This window comes from Nicotiana tabacum, chromosome 7 (assembly GCF_000715075.1).
Source record: "Nicotiana tabacum cultivar K326 chromosome 7, ASM71507v2, whole genome shotgun sequence".
NCBI lineage: Eukaryota > Viridiplantae > Streptophyta > Magnoliopsida > Solanales > Solanaceae > Nicotiana > Nicotiana tabacum.
In genome coordinates, this window is record NC_134086.1 from 177,250,701 (window position 1) to 177,270,505 (window position 19,805).

The 19,805-nt window shown below is 37.5% G+C and overlaps 1 protein-coding gene across 1 annotated transcript; it reads left to right on the forward strand.

Moving 5' to 3' along the window:
• Nucleotides 1-1,549: 1,549 nt before the first annotated feature.
• On the forward strand, nt 1,550-2,903 carry LOC107813991 (uncharacterized). Its single transcript, XM_016639312.2, has 2 exons — nt 1,550-1,951; nt 2,072-2,903. The coding sequence occupies exons 1-2, from the start codon at nt 1,670-1,672 to the stop codon at nt 2,744-2,746; spliced, it is 957 nt and encodes a 318-aa protein (XP_016494798.1). The 5' UTR covers nt 1,550-1,669; the 3' UTR covers nt 2,747-2,903.
• Nucleotides 2,904-19,805: the final 16,902 nt, after the last annotated feature.

Here is a 19,805-nt window from a genome sequence, read left to right on the forward strand (position 1 = left end):
CATTGTGACTACTAAAACATATAAGTATTATTTTAAAAAATTGAGATTGCAAAATGATGAGAATTTGAAAAGAAAAAAAATTGTGTTAACCTTTGATGATTCTTAAAGCATAATAGTCACTCTAATATTGATGGCTTAGGCTTACATTTCAAATGAAAAGTGTTAAGCAAAATAGTACAAGGCGCTTAGGGATCGTTTGGTTGGAAAAAGGTTATCCCATGATTAGTTTTTCTATCTTTCCATGGGGATTAAAAAATACTACAATCCTGAGATTAATTATACCGTGATTTTCTCTCAACCAAACATGAGATAAACTCTTCTTAAATTTAGTTTCGAAATTAATTATTCCTTATTTCTCGTTTCAAACGAGCCCTTAGTTACATAAAATGATGTGACTCACATATCCCATTGATTTCATGAATCTCGCTGAACTGGTATATCTCAACAGATAATTAAGAAGCTGCTATGGGTCATCTGTTCATTTTTATATATATATATATATATATATATATATATATACTTCTATCTTTTTAAGTAACGGACCTTTTCCACCTGCTGCACGTTTTAATACATTAATTTAATTATACAGGAATTGCACTCGAGGCTTAGAATAATACATCATAAGTATTGTTATCGTGGTTGTTGAATTGGTTGCAACCTCTTGGATAATTATCAGGTTCAACGATTTCATCCATTTCACACCTTTGCTTTGAACTTTTGATCTAAGGTAATTTTTAAATTCCTTTATCATTAAGTTAAAACATTTTTTTATGTCAGGAAATTCAATAATTTATATATATAAAAAAAGTTTATGCTGTTATTAGCGCGACATGATTTTCCAATATAAAAGACTTAATTAAACCCTCTTACCAGTTTCTAGCTCCGTGCCTCATGGCCAGCCGAACCTATGAACATGTACAAGAAAGAAGAATTAAAAAGACAAAATACATAAGTAGCCACCCGAACTATACACTAAATTTTCGTTACACACTTTCTCAGGACCAATATCACCTTACATATGCAACTTTTCAAAATTGTATCTAGTACATCATCTTTCAAAAGTGTATAACATGAATTTGGTGTATAGTTCGGGTGACTACTTATGTATTTTACCAATTAAAAATGAAATAAACTAAAATCAGAGCCATTTATATAAAAATAGAGAAACAACTGCTGCACGCTAACTAGTATAATTTAAGATAACCACCAAAGGATGTTGGTGTACCGGATGAGGCTGCTTTTTTTTTTTAACCAAAGGTCACTAATTCGAGCCATAAGTATAGTAGTGAGCGCTTTTCCTTAAATACATGGCGCGAATTCGGATATAGTCGGGCTCTAATGGGATGCTGTGTATATATAAAAAAGATTGTGACTTTCCTTGGTCTCTACCAATAATTCCAACGAAGCCGGCCCCTCAAGCTAAGACAACTGGACCAATCCACATGGAAAATATGTCAAGACAATACATGGGTATTAAAATATTACGGAAGTTTCTTTATTTGTCATAATTGAAGAAACTTTCTACTCTGTATTGACAAAAAAGGCGTTATAATGCATATATATATTAAACGCAAAAACTTAATCCTGTTCAACTACAAAACCAAGAGAGAAGAAAAGGAGAAGTGACTTTATTGCTTCTTCTTCTTCTTCTTTTTGAGGTATTGTGAAAATGGGTACTTTTTTTTCTAAACAGGTGGAACGAAGAAAAGCAATTCGTACTCAGAAGAAACTTTTATATGATCTCAAGGAAAAAAATAGCACAGATTTCCCTGGTGCAGATTATCGCGCGGAAGATAGAAAAAATTGGATGTCAGCACTTGCCCCGGAAAAACTCCATGTGAACAAGATAATTTGGCCTGGTACCCATGATTCTGCAACAAACAAAATTGGAATTCCATTTATTTCTCGACCTTTCGCCCGAACCCAATCTCTATCCATTTACAAACAGCTGGTAATATTCCTGTCTCTGTCTCTGTTCTGATACCATGTTAAGTTGTGGGATCATCTCATCTAAAAACTTAAATTGTTAAAAAGAATTATATTTTTATTTACTTAATTATACGTTCAACAGGTAATGGGCACTCGAGTTCTTGACATTCGAGTTCAAGAAGATCGCCGTGTATGTCATGGCATCCTTCTTTCTTACAACGTTGATGTTGTGATTAACGATGTCAAAAAATTTCTGTCGGAGACAGAATCAGAGATCATAATCCTCGAGATCCGAACAGAGTTCGGACACGAAGATCCACCAGAATTCGATAAATACTTAGAAGATCAGCTTGGGGAGTATTTAATCCACCAAGATGACTCTGTTTTTAACAAAACAGTAGCAGAATTATTGCCAAAAAGAGTAATTTGTGTTTGGAAACCAAGAAAATCTCCTCAGCCAAAACATGGCAGTCCATTATGGAGCGCTGGGTATTTAAAAGATAATTGGATTGATACTGATTTGCCTGAAACAAAATTTGAGAGTAATATGAAGCATTTGAGTGAACAGCCGCCGGTAACATCCCGGAAATATTTTTATAGGGTGGAGAATACGGTGACGCCTCAGGCGGATAATCCGGTTGTGTGTGTTAAACCGGTGACGAACCGGATTCATCCTTATGCAAGATTGTTTATAACTGAAAGTATTTCTAGAGGTTATGGTAATCGGTTACAGATATATTCTACTGATTTTATTGATGAAGATTTTGTGGATGCGTGTGTTGGGCTTACAAATGCAAGGATTGAAGGCAAGCTCTGAAGTGAAAGTCTTATTTTTTCTGTTACATATTGTTTCAATACTATGAAAATTATCAGTTGTTTCTTGTTTTGTGCGCGAATCAGGTCGTGTGTGTTTAATTACCACTTGTTATACCTTGTAAAAATTGTTTGATTTGAGATTTTGTGTGTTGGTTAAATTGCGCGTAAATTGAAGAGGAGCCTTGACATAACTCGTAACTGGTAAAGTTGATGCCATGTGACCAGGAGGTCACTGGTTCGAGTCGTGGAAACAGCCTCCTGCAGAAATGCAAGTAAGACTGTACGATAGACCTTGTGGTCCGGCCCTTCCCCAAACCCTGCGCATAAGGGAGCTTAGTGCACCGGGCTGCCTTTTGTACTGAAATTCCACTCTGTTTCGAACGAGCTATGTATTCATTAATCTGGATTAACGAAAAACATTTCCTATATTTTCTTTCCCAACTCTAGTAAACGTAAGATAATTCTAACGTTTTCTTAAGTTCGTCAACTCAGCAACTTTCTCCAAAAGGGAAAAAAAATGCTATAAATGTTTTCTCTAATATCTTTACTGAACAATAGCCTTTTAAGAATTTCTTGTTTATGTAGTTTAATACTTCATCTCGACACTACTATAATGTAATATATCGATCATAAAAAGTAAATTTAATAAGGTGAAAAGTAAAACAAATCAATGGCTACAACTAAAAAGACATATTTATACGTTAAAGTTTAGTGTATATAAACTAAAATCTTCATAATTCCGTTCACATGTATAGGGCCAAAAGAAGATTATTGTAAAGCAAAAGTGGCCATCATTGACATAAATGATGATGGTGAGGTAATACAAAATTGATAAGACTGATTGGGGTAATGTCCAAACATAGCTATTTCTGTGAGCTGGTTCTTGTACATAACTCATTATCCCTTCGTTTCAATTTATGTAAAATTATTTGACTTGATACGAAGTTTAAGAAAAAAAAAAGATTTTTAAACTTATGATGTAAAATAATGCATATATATTTTGTGCAGTTATAAATCACTGCATAAAGATAAATTGATTCCAAATAAGAAAATGAGTCATTCTTTTTAGCACAGACTGCAAAAGAAATAGGGTCACATAAATTGAAACAAAGGAAGTACTTGATAAATGAAGTCTTTTTACTTACTAAAAAATAAATAACAGTGGCTAAAAATAGATGAAAATTAGCCGAGTCACTGCATGTATTTTTAAAATGTCAAAAATAACCCTCAATTGATAACATTCATTATTGCTTATACTTTTTCAATAATTAAAGACTTTAAGCAATGATATTGTATAGGGATTAAAATTTCACGCCTCACTTTTTCTCTCCTTTATAATACTACCTCTCTTGTTTTCAAATCATCATTTTGCTTCATGAAATATACTATTGTAAGATCTTCAAACTGTCTTGATCCATTTTACTGCTCGTATTATTGCAAATATTTAAAATCTACTTCAATTTTTCAATTTTGTGTAAAGCAGTTTCTATTTTAATGTTATTTTTACATATTCAAAGTGTAACAGTTTTATTTAAAAGTATAAAAACTAACCTTCAATTATTATGGACTATTATGCGTTTCTTCTCACACCAAAAAAAGGTTACCTAAAGCATCCAATAATTTTGTATGTATAAATGAGTAAATTAAATTTCTTTCGAAAGCCTTAAAATTTTCAGATGAGAAAATAAAACCTCATTAACTTTTGCCTAGAATTGAAAAAAATTTCATTAAAATTAACATTTTAAGGTGATTTTTAAAATTTTGAAATATTATATTAAATTAACACGGTTAAACTTGATATTTTGCCTACGGAACAAATAGAGTCAAAAAATCAAGATCACCGACTTTCAAGGCTGTTCTTGTAAGAGGAAAAAACATAACTGTCTAATATTTTAAAATATTCTACAAAGTTGTAGCAGCATTACTTGATTAACATTTGTGGCAACTAATTATTTGCAATCGTAACATAATCCATCTGGTATTCCCATTGCCCCAACGCCTCTCCCCCTTCAAGCGAAAATCACGTTTCCTTTTTGGAAACCGCTTTAGTTGCTAATTTAATGCTCAATATATGATTTTTATCTTTCCTTTCTCTTTTATGAATGATTTTGTATTAACTAGTATGATTTTATTGGCACTTTATCTCTCTCTAAATAATTATTTGGTGGAATAAATAATTATTTTTTGGTATATGTGAATGCTTGTCTGACGATGCATATTTAGGTAAATAACTGATGTTTGTAACATTATAAATGTTATATACATTTTATATAATTAGTAAATATATTAAATAATTATTTATTAAATATATTATGAAGTGTATATTAAAATATTTTTATTGGTATAATATTATATTATTTTGATAAAGATAGTACATAATTCTTTTAAAAAAATAAATATACACAATGTATATTTGGAGTATTAATATAATAATTCAAAATATACCATATATATATATATATATATATATATATATATATATATATATATATTATATGAATAGAAGAATAAAAAAATGTCCTAGAGTTGAATTTTTATTTTTTTGGGGTTTGTCGAAAAAAATTGTTGTGACGACCCGACCAGTCGTCTCATGAGTTACCGCTCCGTTTCTCCCATTTCTGCTTCTTTATGCTTCGTTATCTATGTTTTGTGGTGTCGGGTTGGTCGGATCGAATCCGGAATGATTTTGGTAAGGTTTGAGGCATTTAGTCAACCGAATGTTGACTTATGTGTTAGAGGGCTCGAATGTGAGTTTCGATGGTTCAGTTAACTTCGGGAGGTGATTTATGACTTATGAGTGCGATCAGAATGAGTTTTGGAGGTTCGGAGTAGATTTAGGCTTGAATTGGCGAAGTTGATATTTTGACGATTTCCGGTTGGTAGGCGAGATTTTGATATAGGGGGTCGGAATGGAATTACAAGAGTTGCAGTAGTTCTGTGGTGTGATTTGAGATGTGTGTGCAAAATTTCATGTCATTCGGACGTAGTTTGGTTGGGTTTTGATCAAAAGCGAAAATTGGCAGATTTTAGAAAGTTTGGCTTGAATCCGATGTGTTTTGGGTGATTTGATGTTGTTTGAGATATTTTGATGATTGGAACAAGTTTGAATAAAGTATTAGGATATGTTTGTGCTTTTGGTTGAGGTCCTAGGGGCCTCGGGGTGATTTCGGATGGTTAACTGAGAAGTTTGGAATTTGTTACAGCTGCTGAATTGCTGCTTATGGCATTTTCGCACCTGCGGTTTGGGGGCCGCAGGTGCGGGAAGAGGAGTCGCAGAAGCGGATTGTTGAGGACTTTCTAGACACCGCAGATGCGGTGTAGGACCGCACCTGCGGAGTCGCAGGTGCGGATGGCTTATCGCATATGCGATTTTGGGCTCTTAAGTGAATTCCGCAGAAGCGGAGGATTTAACCGCAAATGCGGTACCACAAATACGGTTGAAGGACCGCAGATGCGGAAAGACCTGGGCAGAACATATAAGTTATTTTATTTCGCGAATTTGAGTTATTTCACCATTTTACTTAGGCCTTGGATCTTTTCAGGCGATTTAAGAGAGGGATTTCAAGAGAATTTCATTGAGGTAAGGAAGTCGGACCTAAAACTCGTTCCTATGTTATTATTTCATGGATTAGAGTTAGAAATTATGGAAATCAAAGGTTGAATTGGGGAAACTGGAACTTGGAAATTTGGACTTTTAATTGAGGATTTGGAGGACTATTTGGGGTCGGATTTGAGAACTTTTGATATGCATGAACTCTTGGGAAGATAAGGAATCTATAGGTGTAAAAAATTTCTGAATTTCGAGACGTGTTCCCGGGGGTCGGTTTTGGTAATTTCGGGATTTGTGCCATTTATTGATTGTTTTCGCTTGGGCTTCGTTTTCGTAGCGTATTTTGACGTCCTCGTTTTGATTTTGGATAGATTCGACGTGCGTGGAGGCCTATTCGAGGGGCAAAGGCGTCGCGAGCTAGAGATTTAGCCGGTTCGAGGTAAGTAATGATTGTAAATGATGTTTTTTGAAACCCCGGATTGCACATCGTAGTGCTATATTGAGGTGGGGCACACGCTTGATGATGAGCGTGGGGTCGTGCACTATTGGGGATTGTGACTTGGTCCGTCCCGGTTGATGATTTTACCACGTATCTGACTGAAACTTATTTGCTATCATTATGATTTGGGTTGAATACCATATTTGGGCTTCGTGCCAACTATTTGAACCTTTCGGGAATTTTTATTATTATTTTCTCACTGTTTTGACTTGTTACTTAAATTCAGTCATGTTATTTTCCACTGTTTTCATACTCAGCCATGTTTACTCTGTTTTAAGACTTAAATGATATTTTAAATGAAGTCTGGGCTGAGAAACACTGTTTTACTATTGCCCGAGAGGCTTGTGATGATTTTTGACCGAGTAAGGTCGAGGGCCTACGTTGTGAGGAAACACCGATACTGATTGGAGGCCGAGGGCCTGAGATATGTACGCCACGATTGGCTTGATTTATATGAGGCCAAGGGCCTAGATTTAATGCCACGAGATGACTTGTTATTGCGCTTGGGCCGTAAGGGGCCCCTCCAGGAGTCTGCACACCCCAGTGAGTGCGGGTACCCATTGTGATATGAGATTGAGCCCGAGGGGCTGGTATTGTTCGATGTGATTGCCCGAAGGGCTGGTACTATTCTGAGATGTTGCATGAAGGGCGAATTTGTTGATACTATACCCGAGGGGCGAGCCTTTATGTGTTTACTTTTCATAATTGACTATCAATTAATTGCTTAATTATTGAAAAAAAGAAGGTTTTTTCATGAAACTACATTTGAGTTAAAGAATCCTACCTATCTTTCACTGAATTACTGTTTTTAAATGGTTTTACTGCTTCATTATAGAATACTTTGTGCCTTACGTGTTTTCTTACTTTCAGTCGTTATTTACATTTATTACTCACTGAGTTGGAGTACTCACTTTACTCCTTGCACCCTGCGTGCAGATTTAGGCGTAGCTGGTTCCGCTCCCGAGTGTTGATTCCTTCAGCTTCAGGCAGACATTCGGAGTTCACGAGGTAGCTGTTGGAGTCCGCAGCCCCGTGTCTCTACTCCTTTATCAGTTCTATCTCATTTCAGACAGTTATACTAGTTTATAGACTTAGTGGATTTGTATTATGACTTATAGATGCTCATGACTAGTGACACCCCGGTTAGGGCTGTGTATGGGTGTTCTTCCGCGTATTTATATTATCATCTGTTATTTTGGATTTATTTTATTATGTTTAGACTATTCCTAATGCTTAACTGTTAAAAGCTAAAAAATGGGAAGTGCCGGCTGACCTTGTCTTCATGAGAGGCGCCATCACGACCGGGTCTGGGTTTAGGGTCATGATAAGTTGGTATTAGAGCCTAGGTTACATAGGTCTCACGAGTCATGAGCAGGTTTAGTAGAGTCTCGCGGATCGGTACAGAGACCTCTGTATATATCCTCGAGAGGCTGCAGAACCTTTAGGAAAAACTTCACATTCTTGAAATTCTTGTCGTGCGAATTTGTTGATCCGAGTACTAAACTTCTGTTATTTTATTCTCTCACAGATGGTGAGGACGTGCGCTACCGAACAGGGTGGACGACCACCAGTGCCACCAGTTGTGGCCACCAGAGGCCGAGGACACGGTCATGGTCGTGTTAGAGGCAGAGCAGCTAGGGCAGCACCCGCAGATCCACCAGCTACCCCAGCTCAGGATCAGGTTCCAGCTATGGATGCTCTAGCAGCACCAGCTATGCCCATTGTGATTTCGGGTCTTCAGGAGGCCTTGGCTCAAATCTTATCAGTTTGCACTAGATTGGCTCAGGTGGTTTCAGCCACTACATCTGCAGCTACTTCTCAGGCCAGAGAGGCAATCAGACTCCCGCCGCTCGCACACCTGAGCAGATCGTGCATGGACTTCAGACACCGGGGGCACATCCAGCCCAGCCGGTTGCAGCTGCTCAGGACTATGTAGTTCATGTCATGCCGAAGGATGAGCAGCGTAGGTTGGAGAGGTTTGGTAGATTGTAGCCTTCGTCATTCAGTGGTGGAGAGGGCAAGGATGCCTAGGGTTTCTTGGATAAGTGTTAGAAGATGCTTCGTACAGCAGGTGTTTTGGAGACCAGCTCGCTTTTACCACCTATCAGTTTTCAGGAGCTGCTTTCACTTGGTAGGAGGATTTTGAGAGGCATAGGCCTGTTGGTGCAGCACTCCTTACCTGACCGTAGTTCTCCGTTCTCTTCTTGGAGAAGTATGTGCCGCAGTCTCGCAGAGAGGAGCTGCGTAGGCAGTTTGAGTGGTTGCGTCAGGGGGAGATGACCGTGTTGCAGTATGAGTTGAGGTTTTCTGAGTTGGCTCGTCATGCCATCTGGTTGGTGCCGATAGATCGAGAGAGGATCAGGAGGTTTGTTGATGGTCTTACTTATCAGCTCCGTATTCTCATGACCAGGAAGAGGGTAACTGGTGCTACCTTTGAGGAGGTTGTGGATATCGCCCGTGAGATTAAGTCAGTTTGCCGTCAGGAGCAAGAGGAGAGGGAGGCCAAGAGGCCTCGAGGATCTGGCAGTTTTAGTGGTGCTCCTTCGAGGGGTCAGTTTTAGCACGACAGAGGTCGTTCATCCAGGTTATTGTGGGGCATCTTCGGGTCATGGTCATCACAGTTCTCAGCAGGACCAGTCATCACTTAGTGCCCTTCCAGCTCAGAGTTCATCCCGTGCTCCGTCGGTTTAGGGCTTTTCTATGCCGAGTGCAGTTGCTAGACACTCCGGTGCAATGGGTTCCCTTCAGTCCCCTTCTCCAGCACCTGTGAGTTGTTATGAGTGTGGCGAGGTGGGTCATATGTGAAGACAATGTCCTCGTCATTTTTCTAGTTCATCTCAGCAGAGGGGTCAGTCATCGGCTTTAGCACTAGTTTCTTCACCACCACCCACTCAGCCAGCTAGGGGTGGGGGTCAGTCAGCCAGGGGTCGCCCCAGAAAGGGGAGGTCGATCAGGGCCGATCAGGCCCATTTCCATGCACTCCCAGGCAGACCCGATGCTATTGCTGTCATTACACATATTGTTTCAGTCTGTCACAGAGATGCCTCTATATTATTTGATCCCAGTTCCACCTTTTCTTATGTGTCATCATACTTTGCTCGTTATTTGGGTACACCCCAAGAGTTTCTTGCTTTACCTGTTCATGTATCTACCCCGGTGGGTGATACTGTTGTTGTAGACCGTGTGTACCGGTCGTGTGTGGTGACTATTGGGGGTCTGGAGACCCGAATGGATCTTTTATTATTGTGTATGGTGGATTTTGATGTTATTTTGGGCATGGATTGGCTATCTCCGTGTCGTGCTATTCTGGACTGTCATGCTAAGACAGTCACATTGGCTATACCAACTGTGCCACTGATTGAGTGGCGAGGTTTGACTGATTATGTTCCTAGTAGAGTGATCTCTTTTTTGAAGGCCCAATATATGGTTGGGAAGGGTTGTCTTTCATATCTAGTGTCTGTGAGGGATGTCGGAGCTGAAACTCCCAGTATTGATTCTGTTATAGTTGTGAGGGATTTTCCCTATGTGTTTCCTGCAGACCTGTCGGACATGCCACCGGACAGGGATATTTGATTTTGGTATTGACCTGGTGCCGGGCACTCATCCCATTTCAACTCCGCAGTATCGTATGGCACCCGCGGAGTTGAAGGAGTTAAAGGAGCACCTTGGGGTGCGCCGGTTCTATTTGTGAGAAGAAGGATGGCACAATGAGGATGTGCATTGATTATAGGCAGTTGGACAAGGTAGCAATTAAGAACAAGTATCCTTTGCCTCACATTGATGACTTATTCGACCAGCTTCAGGGAGCGAGGGTGTTCTCCAAGATCTCAATTTTCGTGTGCATTCCGGACGTGTATCCGGAAAGCCCTTTAGTGAAAAATTTAAGAAATGGTGATTTTTGGCTTAAAAAGATAATTTTTATTTACTTCGATCAACGTTTTGGGTAAACGGGCCTGAAATCGTGTTCCAACAATCTCGAAGGTTTCGTAAAAAAATATGGTACCTGTGCGTATGCCCGAAATTGAATTCTCTGGTCCCTAGCCCGAGAAATGAATTTTGAAAGAAATTGATAAGACTAAAAATGTAATAATTTAACAGAATTGATCTTGTTGGTATTGGACCTGTATTTTGGTTCTTAAGCCCGTACAGGTCCGTTATGATATTTAGGCCTTATCTGTGAGATTTGGTGAAAAACGGAAGTGATTTGATGTATTTCGGACCTTTGGTTGGGAAAATAGAAAATTTGAAACTATCTTGAAAATTTCATGTGTTTTGGTATTGAATTCATAGTTCTAGATGTTATTTTGGCTATTTTATCGCACGAGCAAGTTTATATGATGTTTTAAGACTTATGTGCATGTTTGATTTGGAGCCCCGAGGGCTCGGGTGAGTTTTGGATAAGCTACTGAATGATTTTGGACCTAGGAAAATGTTGCTGGGTATGCTTCAGCTGTTGCAGGCCCCTGATCTCGCAAATTGCGAGATCAGGCATCGCAATTGCGAGCTCGGAAGGGTCCGTTTTTACGAGCCTTTCATCGCAAATGCGATTAGAAGGCTAGGCCAACAGAGTTCGCAAATGCGAACGGACCTTCGCATATGCGAACGGACCTTCGCAAATGCGAAGTAGTCAGGGAAGGGGGGGGGGCATCGTAATTGCGACCAAATGCTCGCATTTGCGACAGTAGCAGAAATGCGACAGGTTCGCACTTGCGATGCCAGTCTCGCATTTGCGAGCTTCGCAATTGCGAAGCTGAGGTCGCAAATGCGACATCTGTAGCTGTTCAAAACATAACTTAGACGGGATTTTTGATTCATTTCTCAAAATTTCAAACCCTAAACTTCAAGAGGCGATTTTCCAAAGACCATTTCTTTCCCAAATCATAGGTAAATGATTCTTAGCTCATTTATTTCAATCTATTTTTTCTTTTTACAAGATTTCATCCTAGAATCTAGGGTTTTTCATGAGGGAATTGGGTGTTTTTGGGTAGTGTCGCACCTCCTTTTTACCGCGCCCGCGGGGCGCGTGGGGAGTTTTCTCCAATTGAAGGATAGTCGAAACAGGATTTATTTAATTACTTCAGAGTCGCCACCTGGGAATTTTAAGGCGTCCCAAGTCACCGGTTTTAATCCCTGAATCGAGGAGAATATGACTCTGTTATTTATTCTGCGAACCAGAAATCCGGAATAAGGAATTCTGTTAATCTGGAAGAAGGTGTTAGGCATTTCCGAATTCCGTGGTTTTAGCACGGTCGCTCAACTGTTTTTATTATTGGCTTAATTATCTTGATTTTACTAAATACGTTTTTATTGCATGATTTTACTACCGCTTTTACTTATTGTTTATGACGAATTACGCGTACGTATATTCGTATTATATATCTTTTAGAATTACAGAGGATCGTGCCACGCATACGTGTATACAATAAAATTGTCCATGTTATAGTTTTTATTAAAAAAAAAATATGTTCGAAATTTAAAATAAAATCAGGAACATCATCACCCTTGTATTTAGACAATGAACTGCACATCTCGGGTTATATGAAATTATTTTAACATCCTTGGAAAAATCCTTTTCTTAAATATTCGCTCGAAATTGCGCGTACGCATAATCCGAATTTGCTTTTAAAAATATAGTCAGGGTACGCGAACGCATCCCTAATTGCACAAAATTTTTGTAATAATATTATGGATTTTTCACAAAATTGTTTATTATATCTACACATTTTTATATGAAATTCCTGAAAAATTCACATTTTAGGGGATGTCTTTAAATTCTTTTAAAAGAATTCACAATATATTAAATATTGCCCTTCGACTATAATTTCCGAGTACAAATTATATTCATCCACACTATTCAAATTCGAAGAAAAAGAATAAAATATGATTTTTAGCAAATAGAAAAGAATAAAAATATGATTTTTATACAACATATATATATATATGCCAAAGAATGAATTGTATATGAAACTAACAAAATGATTTATGAAGGGAAGAAGTATTTTTTTTTTGAACAATTTTTCATTATTTATTTTAGTGCAAATTCTATTTCTAATTGCCATTGATATAAAGTGTTGCAATTTGTACTTGTACATCTCATCTTATTCTCATTATGCTTGCTTTTAATCTAATAGGCCTAATTATTTTGTTAATTCTGCTTATGGTTGAACGTAAGATATATATAATCTAACCGATTTGATTCTCAATTTATGTGAACCGTTGCTAAATACTAAACATTCACATTGTAAAATTCCTAGGCCATTTGTTATTAAGAGAGAGAGAGAGAGCAAATCTACATAATTGACTTAATAAGATGATATTGCATACAACATTATTCGTCATATTTTGGCATTTGCAAACATAGCAGAAGGTACTAATGCAACTTTTGACTATTGATTATAATCATAATCACTACTACGCCATATATGGACAAAATGCAACTAACATCATCTAACCTTACTCCACAACCAAACAATCGAAATACACTAACCATGCACTTTCTTGATATTTCAGAATGCTCTATACCTGACTAACAATGTCATAGGACTTAACTAATAGCCAACTCCATGCCATGTTTCATATCTTAACAATTCAATCATAACTATACTTTAATGAAAATTTAGAAATTAACCTTGTTACAACACTTATTCAGACTTCAATAAAGGACATTTAACTTACAGTCATCCTGTCAACATATACTGCTTATTTGATCAAAAAACAAAACTGAACTTTTAACTAAAGAGCTCAAATGAATAGAAGATAATATTACAACTCAAACTTTATTTATTGTCATGTTGAAACCCATCACAACATAAGTTTAAAAGATATGTACTTGGCAATGAAGGAAGAAGGAGTTAAATTTCAGCAGTAGCAACAGTAATCAAATCAGCAGAATAGCAGTATACAGCAAGTCTGACCAAGACCCGTTAACCCAGATGAACAGTGACAGAAACTTGAGGAAAAATTTCAGATTCAAACTGAACAATATCCACAAACAAACAACGGACAAATTCTAGAACAACATTTTTCAGATTTCAGTTTCTTTCCTATTTCAAATTCAGCTTCCTGATTTTCTGTTTCTGCATTTGTATCTGTGACAGATTGTGTACGTGTGTGAGTGTTCTATTTTCTGTTTCTTTTGCTATTTTTTCTTTCTTCTTCTCAGATTTCTGTTTCTCTCAAATGTATATGTGTTTCTGTGTGCATTTTCTATGCTTTAGAAATCAGCCTCTCTTAAAATTCTCTAAAAAAATGAACTCTAAAATCTCTATCTGAAAACTTATTTCTCTCTCTCAAATTCCTTCTTAAAAATCTGCTCAAAATCTTACTTTTCCCTCTTCTGATCTCTCTTTTCTTTCCGTCTGAAAGTCCTCCTTTTTTCTTCTTCTTTTTTCTTTCTCCTTCAAATCTGATGGTCTCTTGTACTTATACAGGTCTGGTCCTATCTTTTTAAGTGCTGCCTGGACCCCCTTTCTTCTTTAAAAATCAGAAAGTTCCATTAAAACTGCTTTTTAATACTTTAAGTGATCCTATCCTGATTTTAAGCAGCCCCATTATCCCTTGTTTCCCATTATCACTTTAAATAATAGCCAATAGCTTTCCACTTTCAGCCCATTGTGCTATCATATTGCCCTCACTATTCTGTCCCAGAAATACCCTCAGAAATCCTACTGTGATTACTATTATTACTGCTGTCAAACTTAAAATCTAACAATACAGATTTTTAAAATCTGTTCAAACCTGATTATTAATCTGATTTAAGACAGCTACAACCAATCCTAAAGTTTTGGACTGAATCCTAACTAAGAATGTAACCTTCTATCACAATTACATCTAATCAACATTTGTAAAATCACACTGAATTCAAAACTAACATCATAACAACATATCACTGAAATTATTATAACAATTCAGACTGGACTTCAACATTGAACCAAGATCAAACACACACATGAGCATTGTCAATATACTGACAATGCCTTGTTCAGAAAACAATATATACACAACATTCATTTGAATTTACTGATTTGCAAACAAACATGATTTAATTGACGAGTATTAATCAGTTGATTATTTACAACATTTGCCCATAATCAGTCTAAAACAAAAGAAACAGACTGTTTCAATCAGCATTTTCAGAAACAAGATTTATAACACAACTGATCGACGAACTTAATCGAGTCGATCACACACATTGTAATTAATCACAACCAACAGAAACAATTAATTTATTTGACTAATCATACGGGCATGAGACAAAGATGACAAAATTAATCAAATAAAAACATGAAAAATTAACAGGTTATTAAACAAACAATTATTCATGTAAGAAACAAAAAAGAAATAAGGAAAGTACCTCTAAATCTTTAACTTCAACAGGACTCGAACTCAACTTGGATTTGGACTTTGTTTGAAATAAAACAGACCTTAGTCGAAGTATTTTCCACTGAAAATACTTCGACTTAGGTCGATTAAACCTCAATCTTTATTTAATTCGGGCAGAATCCAAAAGTCTGGTATTTCTAGGGTTCCTGAAGATTCGATTTGGGACTTAACCATTTCTGGTCAGATTCGAGGGGAACCAACAATAACACAAGGGTGAGGGAACCCTAAGGGTGATTTGGTGTTGGTTTAGAACAAATCTGGGTAAGTTCTTGTTTGGTACGAACCTTCAAAAGAAGATTCGAAGAGTTCTGAAGGGATTCGAACCAAACCAAAACCAGATCCATAACGAGGCATGCTAGGGGGTACTATGGTGTTAACTAGGGGTTGTTTGGTTTAGATCTAAGCTCGGCTCGAATCTTCAAATGAAGATTCGAGAACCTTCAAGAAGATTCGAGCCAAGTGGCCAGCATATCTGGATAGAGGATGTTCAGGGGGTTCTAGGGTGTTATTTTGGTGACTGGCGGCGTTGTTGCCGCCGGGTTTCAGGCGATGGGATCCTAGGGCGGCTAGGGTTAGGGGTGGGTTTCGGAAGATAATGATGAACAGTGGAGAGGGGGGTGTTAAGTTAGGGGGCCGGGGTAGGGGTTTGGGCTTATATAGGGGTGGGGTGGATTGATCTCATCCGTTGGATCAATTAAGATGCACGGATGAGATCAATCCACTTATCCAAACGACATCGTTTGATTTAAGTTGGGGAAAGGGGTCAACCCGGGGTTGAAACGGATCGGGTTTGGGTGAGTTTTTAAGATCGTGGGATCAAGATGGATGAACGGTTCAGATCTAGTTGCCCTAAACGTCGTCGTTTCATTTATGCAGGGGCTGAACTGGACCGTTTGATTGCAATGAATCAACGGCCCAGATTAAAAATCCAGAAGCGACGTCGTTTGAGTCCTGTATGGGACTGGTTGACATGGACCGGGTCCTTTGAGTATTTGGGCCTATTTTTGTTTAAAAATTTTGGGCCCAGGTCCGTTTCTATCATTTCCCATTCTTTCATTTTCTAATTAAATTCCTAATTATTAAATTCCTAATTAAAATTATAAAAATAAAATTACCCTTACAAAGATAAATTACCTATTAATACATAGACAACACATTAATCATACATTGAAATATTAAAACTAGAACAGACACATATTTTTGTGATTTTATTTTTTGAATCAATTATTAAATGCATAATCAAATCCTAGATATGCATGCAACATATATTTTTATTTTTATTTTCATTTTGTTATGACAAAGTAAACATTTACGGATATAAGACAAATATTTAACAAACATCACGCAAATTCAAAAATTGCATAGTAAAAGAAATTTAATTTATTTTTTGATTTATTTTGGAGTAGTTTTTTCGTAAGGCAAAAATCACGTGCTCACAGGTAGAACTTAGGAATTTCAAAATTTGGGGATTTATACCTTAAATTGAGGTCGGATTCCAAAACCAATTGCATATCCGGGCTCGGGGGTGAATGAGTATTCGAGTTTTGGTCCGAATTTCGAGTTTAGACCAAGCGGGCCCGGGGTCGGGTTTTGACTTTTTGGGGAAAATGTTGGAAAACCTATAATTATGCATTGGAATTGATTTATCTAGCATTTATTGATGTTATTAAGTTAATTATGACTAGATACGAGTGAATTTGTTGTGGAATCGAGAGGTAAAAAGATGATTGAGCTTTGAAATACCCGTTGCGTTTAGGTAAGTGTTTGGTCTAACCTTGACTTGAGGGATTAGAAATTCCCGACTTATTTTCTATTTGAAATTCCATGTGTGTGTCATATAGGTGTGGTGACGAGTACCTATGCGTCACCAAATTATCATTTTTGCGTGTTCCCTTCCCCGTTTCCTAATATATTGTTTCTTGCCTTAATTACTACCTGCTCATAAATGTTTCCATTTCTAATTGCTTCATGTTAACTCTTGTATCCTCTATTGAAGTAATAATTGTTTCATAGTTTAGTTTTATTACCTTGTTGGTTGAAGTTGGTTTGTTGGTGCTTCATGGTACACTTTGGTTGGTCTCGCTATGTAGTATTAACTGTTGAACTTTCGTAATGGCATAGACCTCCCGTTGTTATATGTTGGGATCGGGTTGCGCACCACAACAAGAGGAATAGAGGTGAATGTGATTGTCTGGTGGGATCGGGTTGCATGCTGCAACAAGGAGTAATAAGGGTGGATAGGTGAAATCGGGTTGCATGTCGCAACAGGAGGAATACATGTGATATATTGAGGAGTAATAAGGGTGGACTGGTGGGATCGGGTGTCGCGCCCCCTTTTTCCTCGCGGAATTGAGTTTATGACATTTTGAGAGACAACTCATTCCTTTTGGGAACTGGGTTTGAATTTGAAGAGTCGCCACCTAATGATTAGGGTGAATTAGGACACCAAAAGAATTTGATTTGAACAACTAGAGACTGAGTAAGGCCTTGAAATTATTCCAAGGGGAAGGTGTTAGGCACCTCTCAGAATCCACTAGTGTGGTTCCTGGCCAGATAATTATTGTGAATTTGGTGCAATCAACATGTAGACAAATAAGGCTCAAATAATAGGGGATTTATATTTAAACACATAAAAGTTTGAAAGAACAATTAAAGGACGAGTTTTGCAAAGAAGTTTGCAAATAAAAGGGAAAAGGGGTCCTAGGTTTATTTATAATATGGATCACATCAATGCAATACCCGGTATGACACTCCTCAGAAGAGGGGATACACGTGGTATTAGTGCACCGGTCATCATATCCATATCTACCCTTCCCACCCCGTTGAGGTATTTAAAGTGCGGATTGGTCTCGATTACTATTGCATGCTATTATCTGCCCCAGTCTTATCAATCCCGAAGGCATTTAGGACTACTAATCCTAAAAGGGAGAGTATTAGGCTTATTTATAGTTTCAAAGGTAAAACTCTAAGGCGGCATACAAAAATACATCTTGCAAATTGGGGGAAATCATATAACAAACAGAGGCTCAGATATGCCTCCATAAACAAAGAAGCACGTAATTAGCATGACTTACACATACTGTTTTAGGTCCGATTTTAAAAGGTATTAAAGACGAGTGAGAGGAAATTGTTGAGACAGTTTCAGCTTATCACATAACTCAGATAAGAAGTCTGAATCAGGCCTGTTGGTTATAATTATTAACAGAAGCAGATTCAGTTTATAATTATTACCCTAAGGCTTGCCTAAGTGTTGGACAAGGATCTTATAGGCATGGTATCTACTGGATTCAGAAAACATTGAAACAACAAGGCTCGAAGTAAACTGTTTTGAATGCATACTCGTTAAACTTGCTAAGTGATAAAATCAGATTGTTAAAAGAGAGGCAGGATTTAACGAATTGATTAAAAGTCCTGCGGCTGATAGTAGCCATTATTACTGGGTGAATCGATTTTTTTATTAGAAACCCCTATAGGCATGCTTTCTATACATTATTTTTTTTTCAAACCTTATTGACATAGTATCTAGATGCAAAATTTGTTTTAAACCTATGAGCATGGTATCTAGATGTAATGGAATATGCAGAATTGAACAATCCTATAGGCATAATTTCTATATGAAGTTGAATATGCAGAATTCAGAATGGGCCTATAGGCATGATTTCTATATGCATTTGAATATGCAGAATTCAGAATAGGGATCAGTGCAGTGTAGAAGGGCCAACCCTCAAGTGTCTAAGTTCAGAGGGAGCTCAATGGATCCCAAAGCAAGGCTCACAAGAGGGGGGCAGAATTTAAAGGCTAAGAGATAGTGCAAGTGTAGAAACAGAACTTGAAGAAATGGGGGAGTAAAGGAAAAGGGAAAGGGGTGCTACAGAAATAATAACTTCACAGAAAGGGATTCAGGGGTTGGGAACTGATTGCAGAGAGCCCTTGTGCCTGGGCATTAATTGATTCTGGGCATACACAGCAATAGGGAATGCTTTTATGCTCACAAAACCAATAGAATATACAACATACAATGGTAGCATGAGGTTATGATCCTAGGGGATCAAGTTTGAGTCATAGACAGCAATACTTTAATGTTGTCATGCCTCAAACAACCATCATTGCCTAACACACTTAGAATACACAATAGCGGCAGAATAGGCAGAAGGAGAATGCTAAATAAGTATTGAACTAAACACAAGCAGTAGGCAGACAGGAGGAAAAAATGTTAAACAAACACATTGTTGTGGTGCTGAATCTTAATTAGAACATACCAGTTCAAAGAAAGAAAATAGGGAGAGAAGCAGGTAGCAAGATTTGCAATCAGGCCACAAGTAATAAGAGAGAATACTTTTAAGTGTGAGTATGAGTTTAGAAAACTACAAGTGTTGGTATAGAACTTCAATGGCCTTGGAAGCCATGGATTCTGGTAATTTTAGGGTGAAAGTGGAAGGAGGCGGTTGGGGTTTCTGAGAGAGAATTGGGATAGGGGAATCCAAAGGCAGCTATAGGTGAGAAGTGATTAGGGTTTGGGGGGTATTGGGGAATTAAAAAAGGAAAGGTTAAACATATGTCGTTGATCTAAGTTATCAACGGCTGGGATCAAAAAAGGGTTCGGGCGGATTATTTGAATGGGATGTGGGT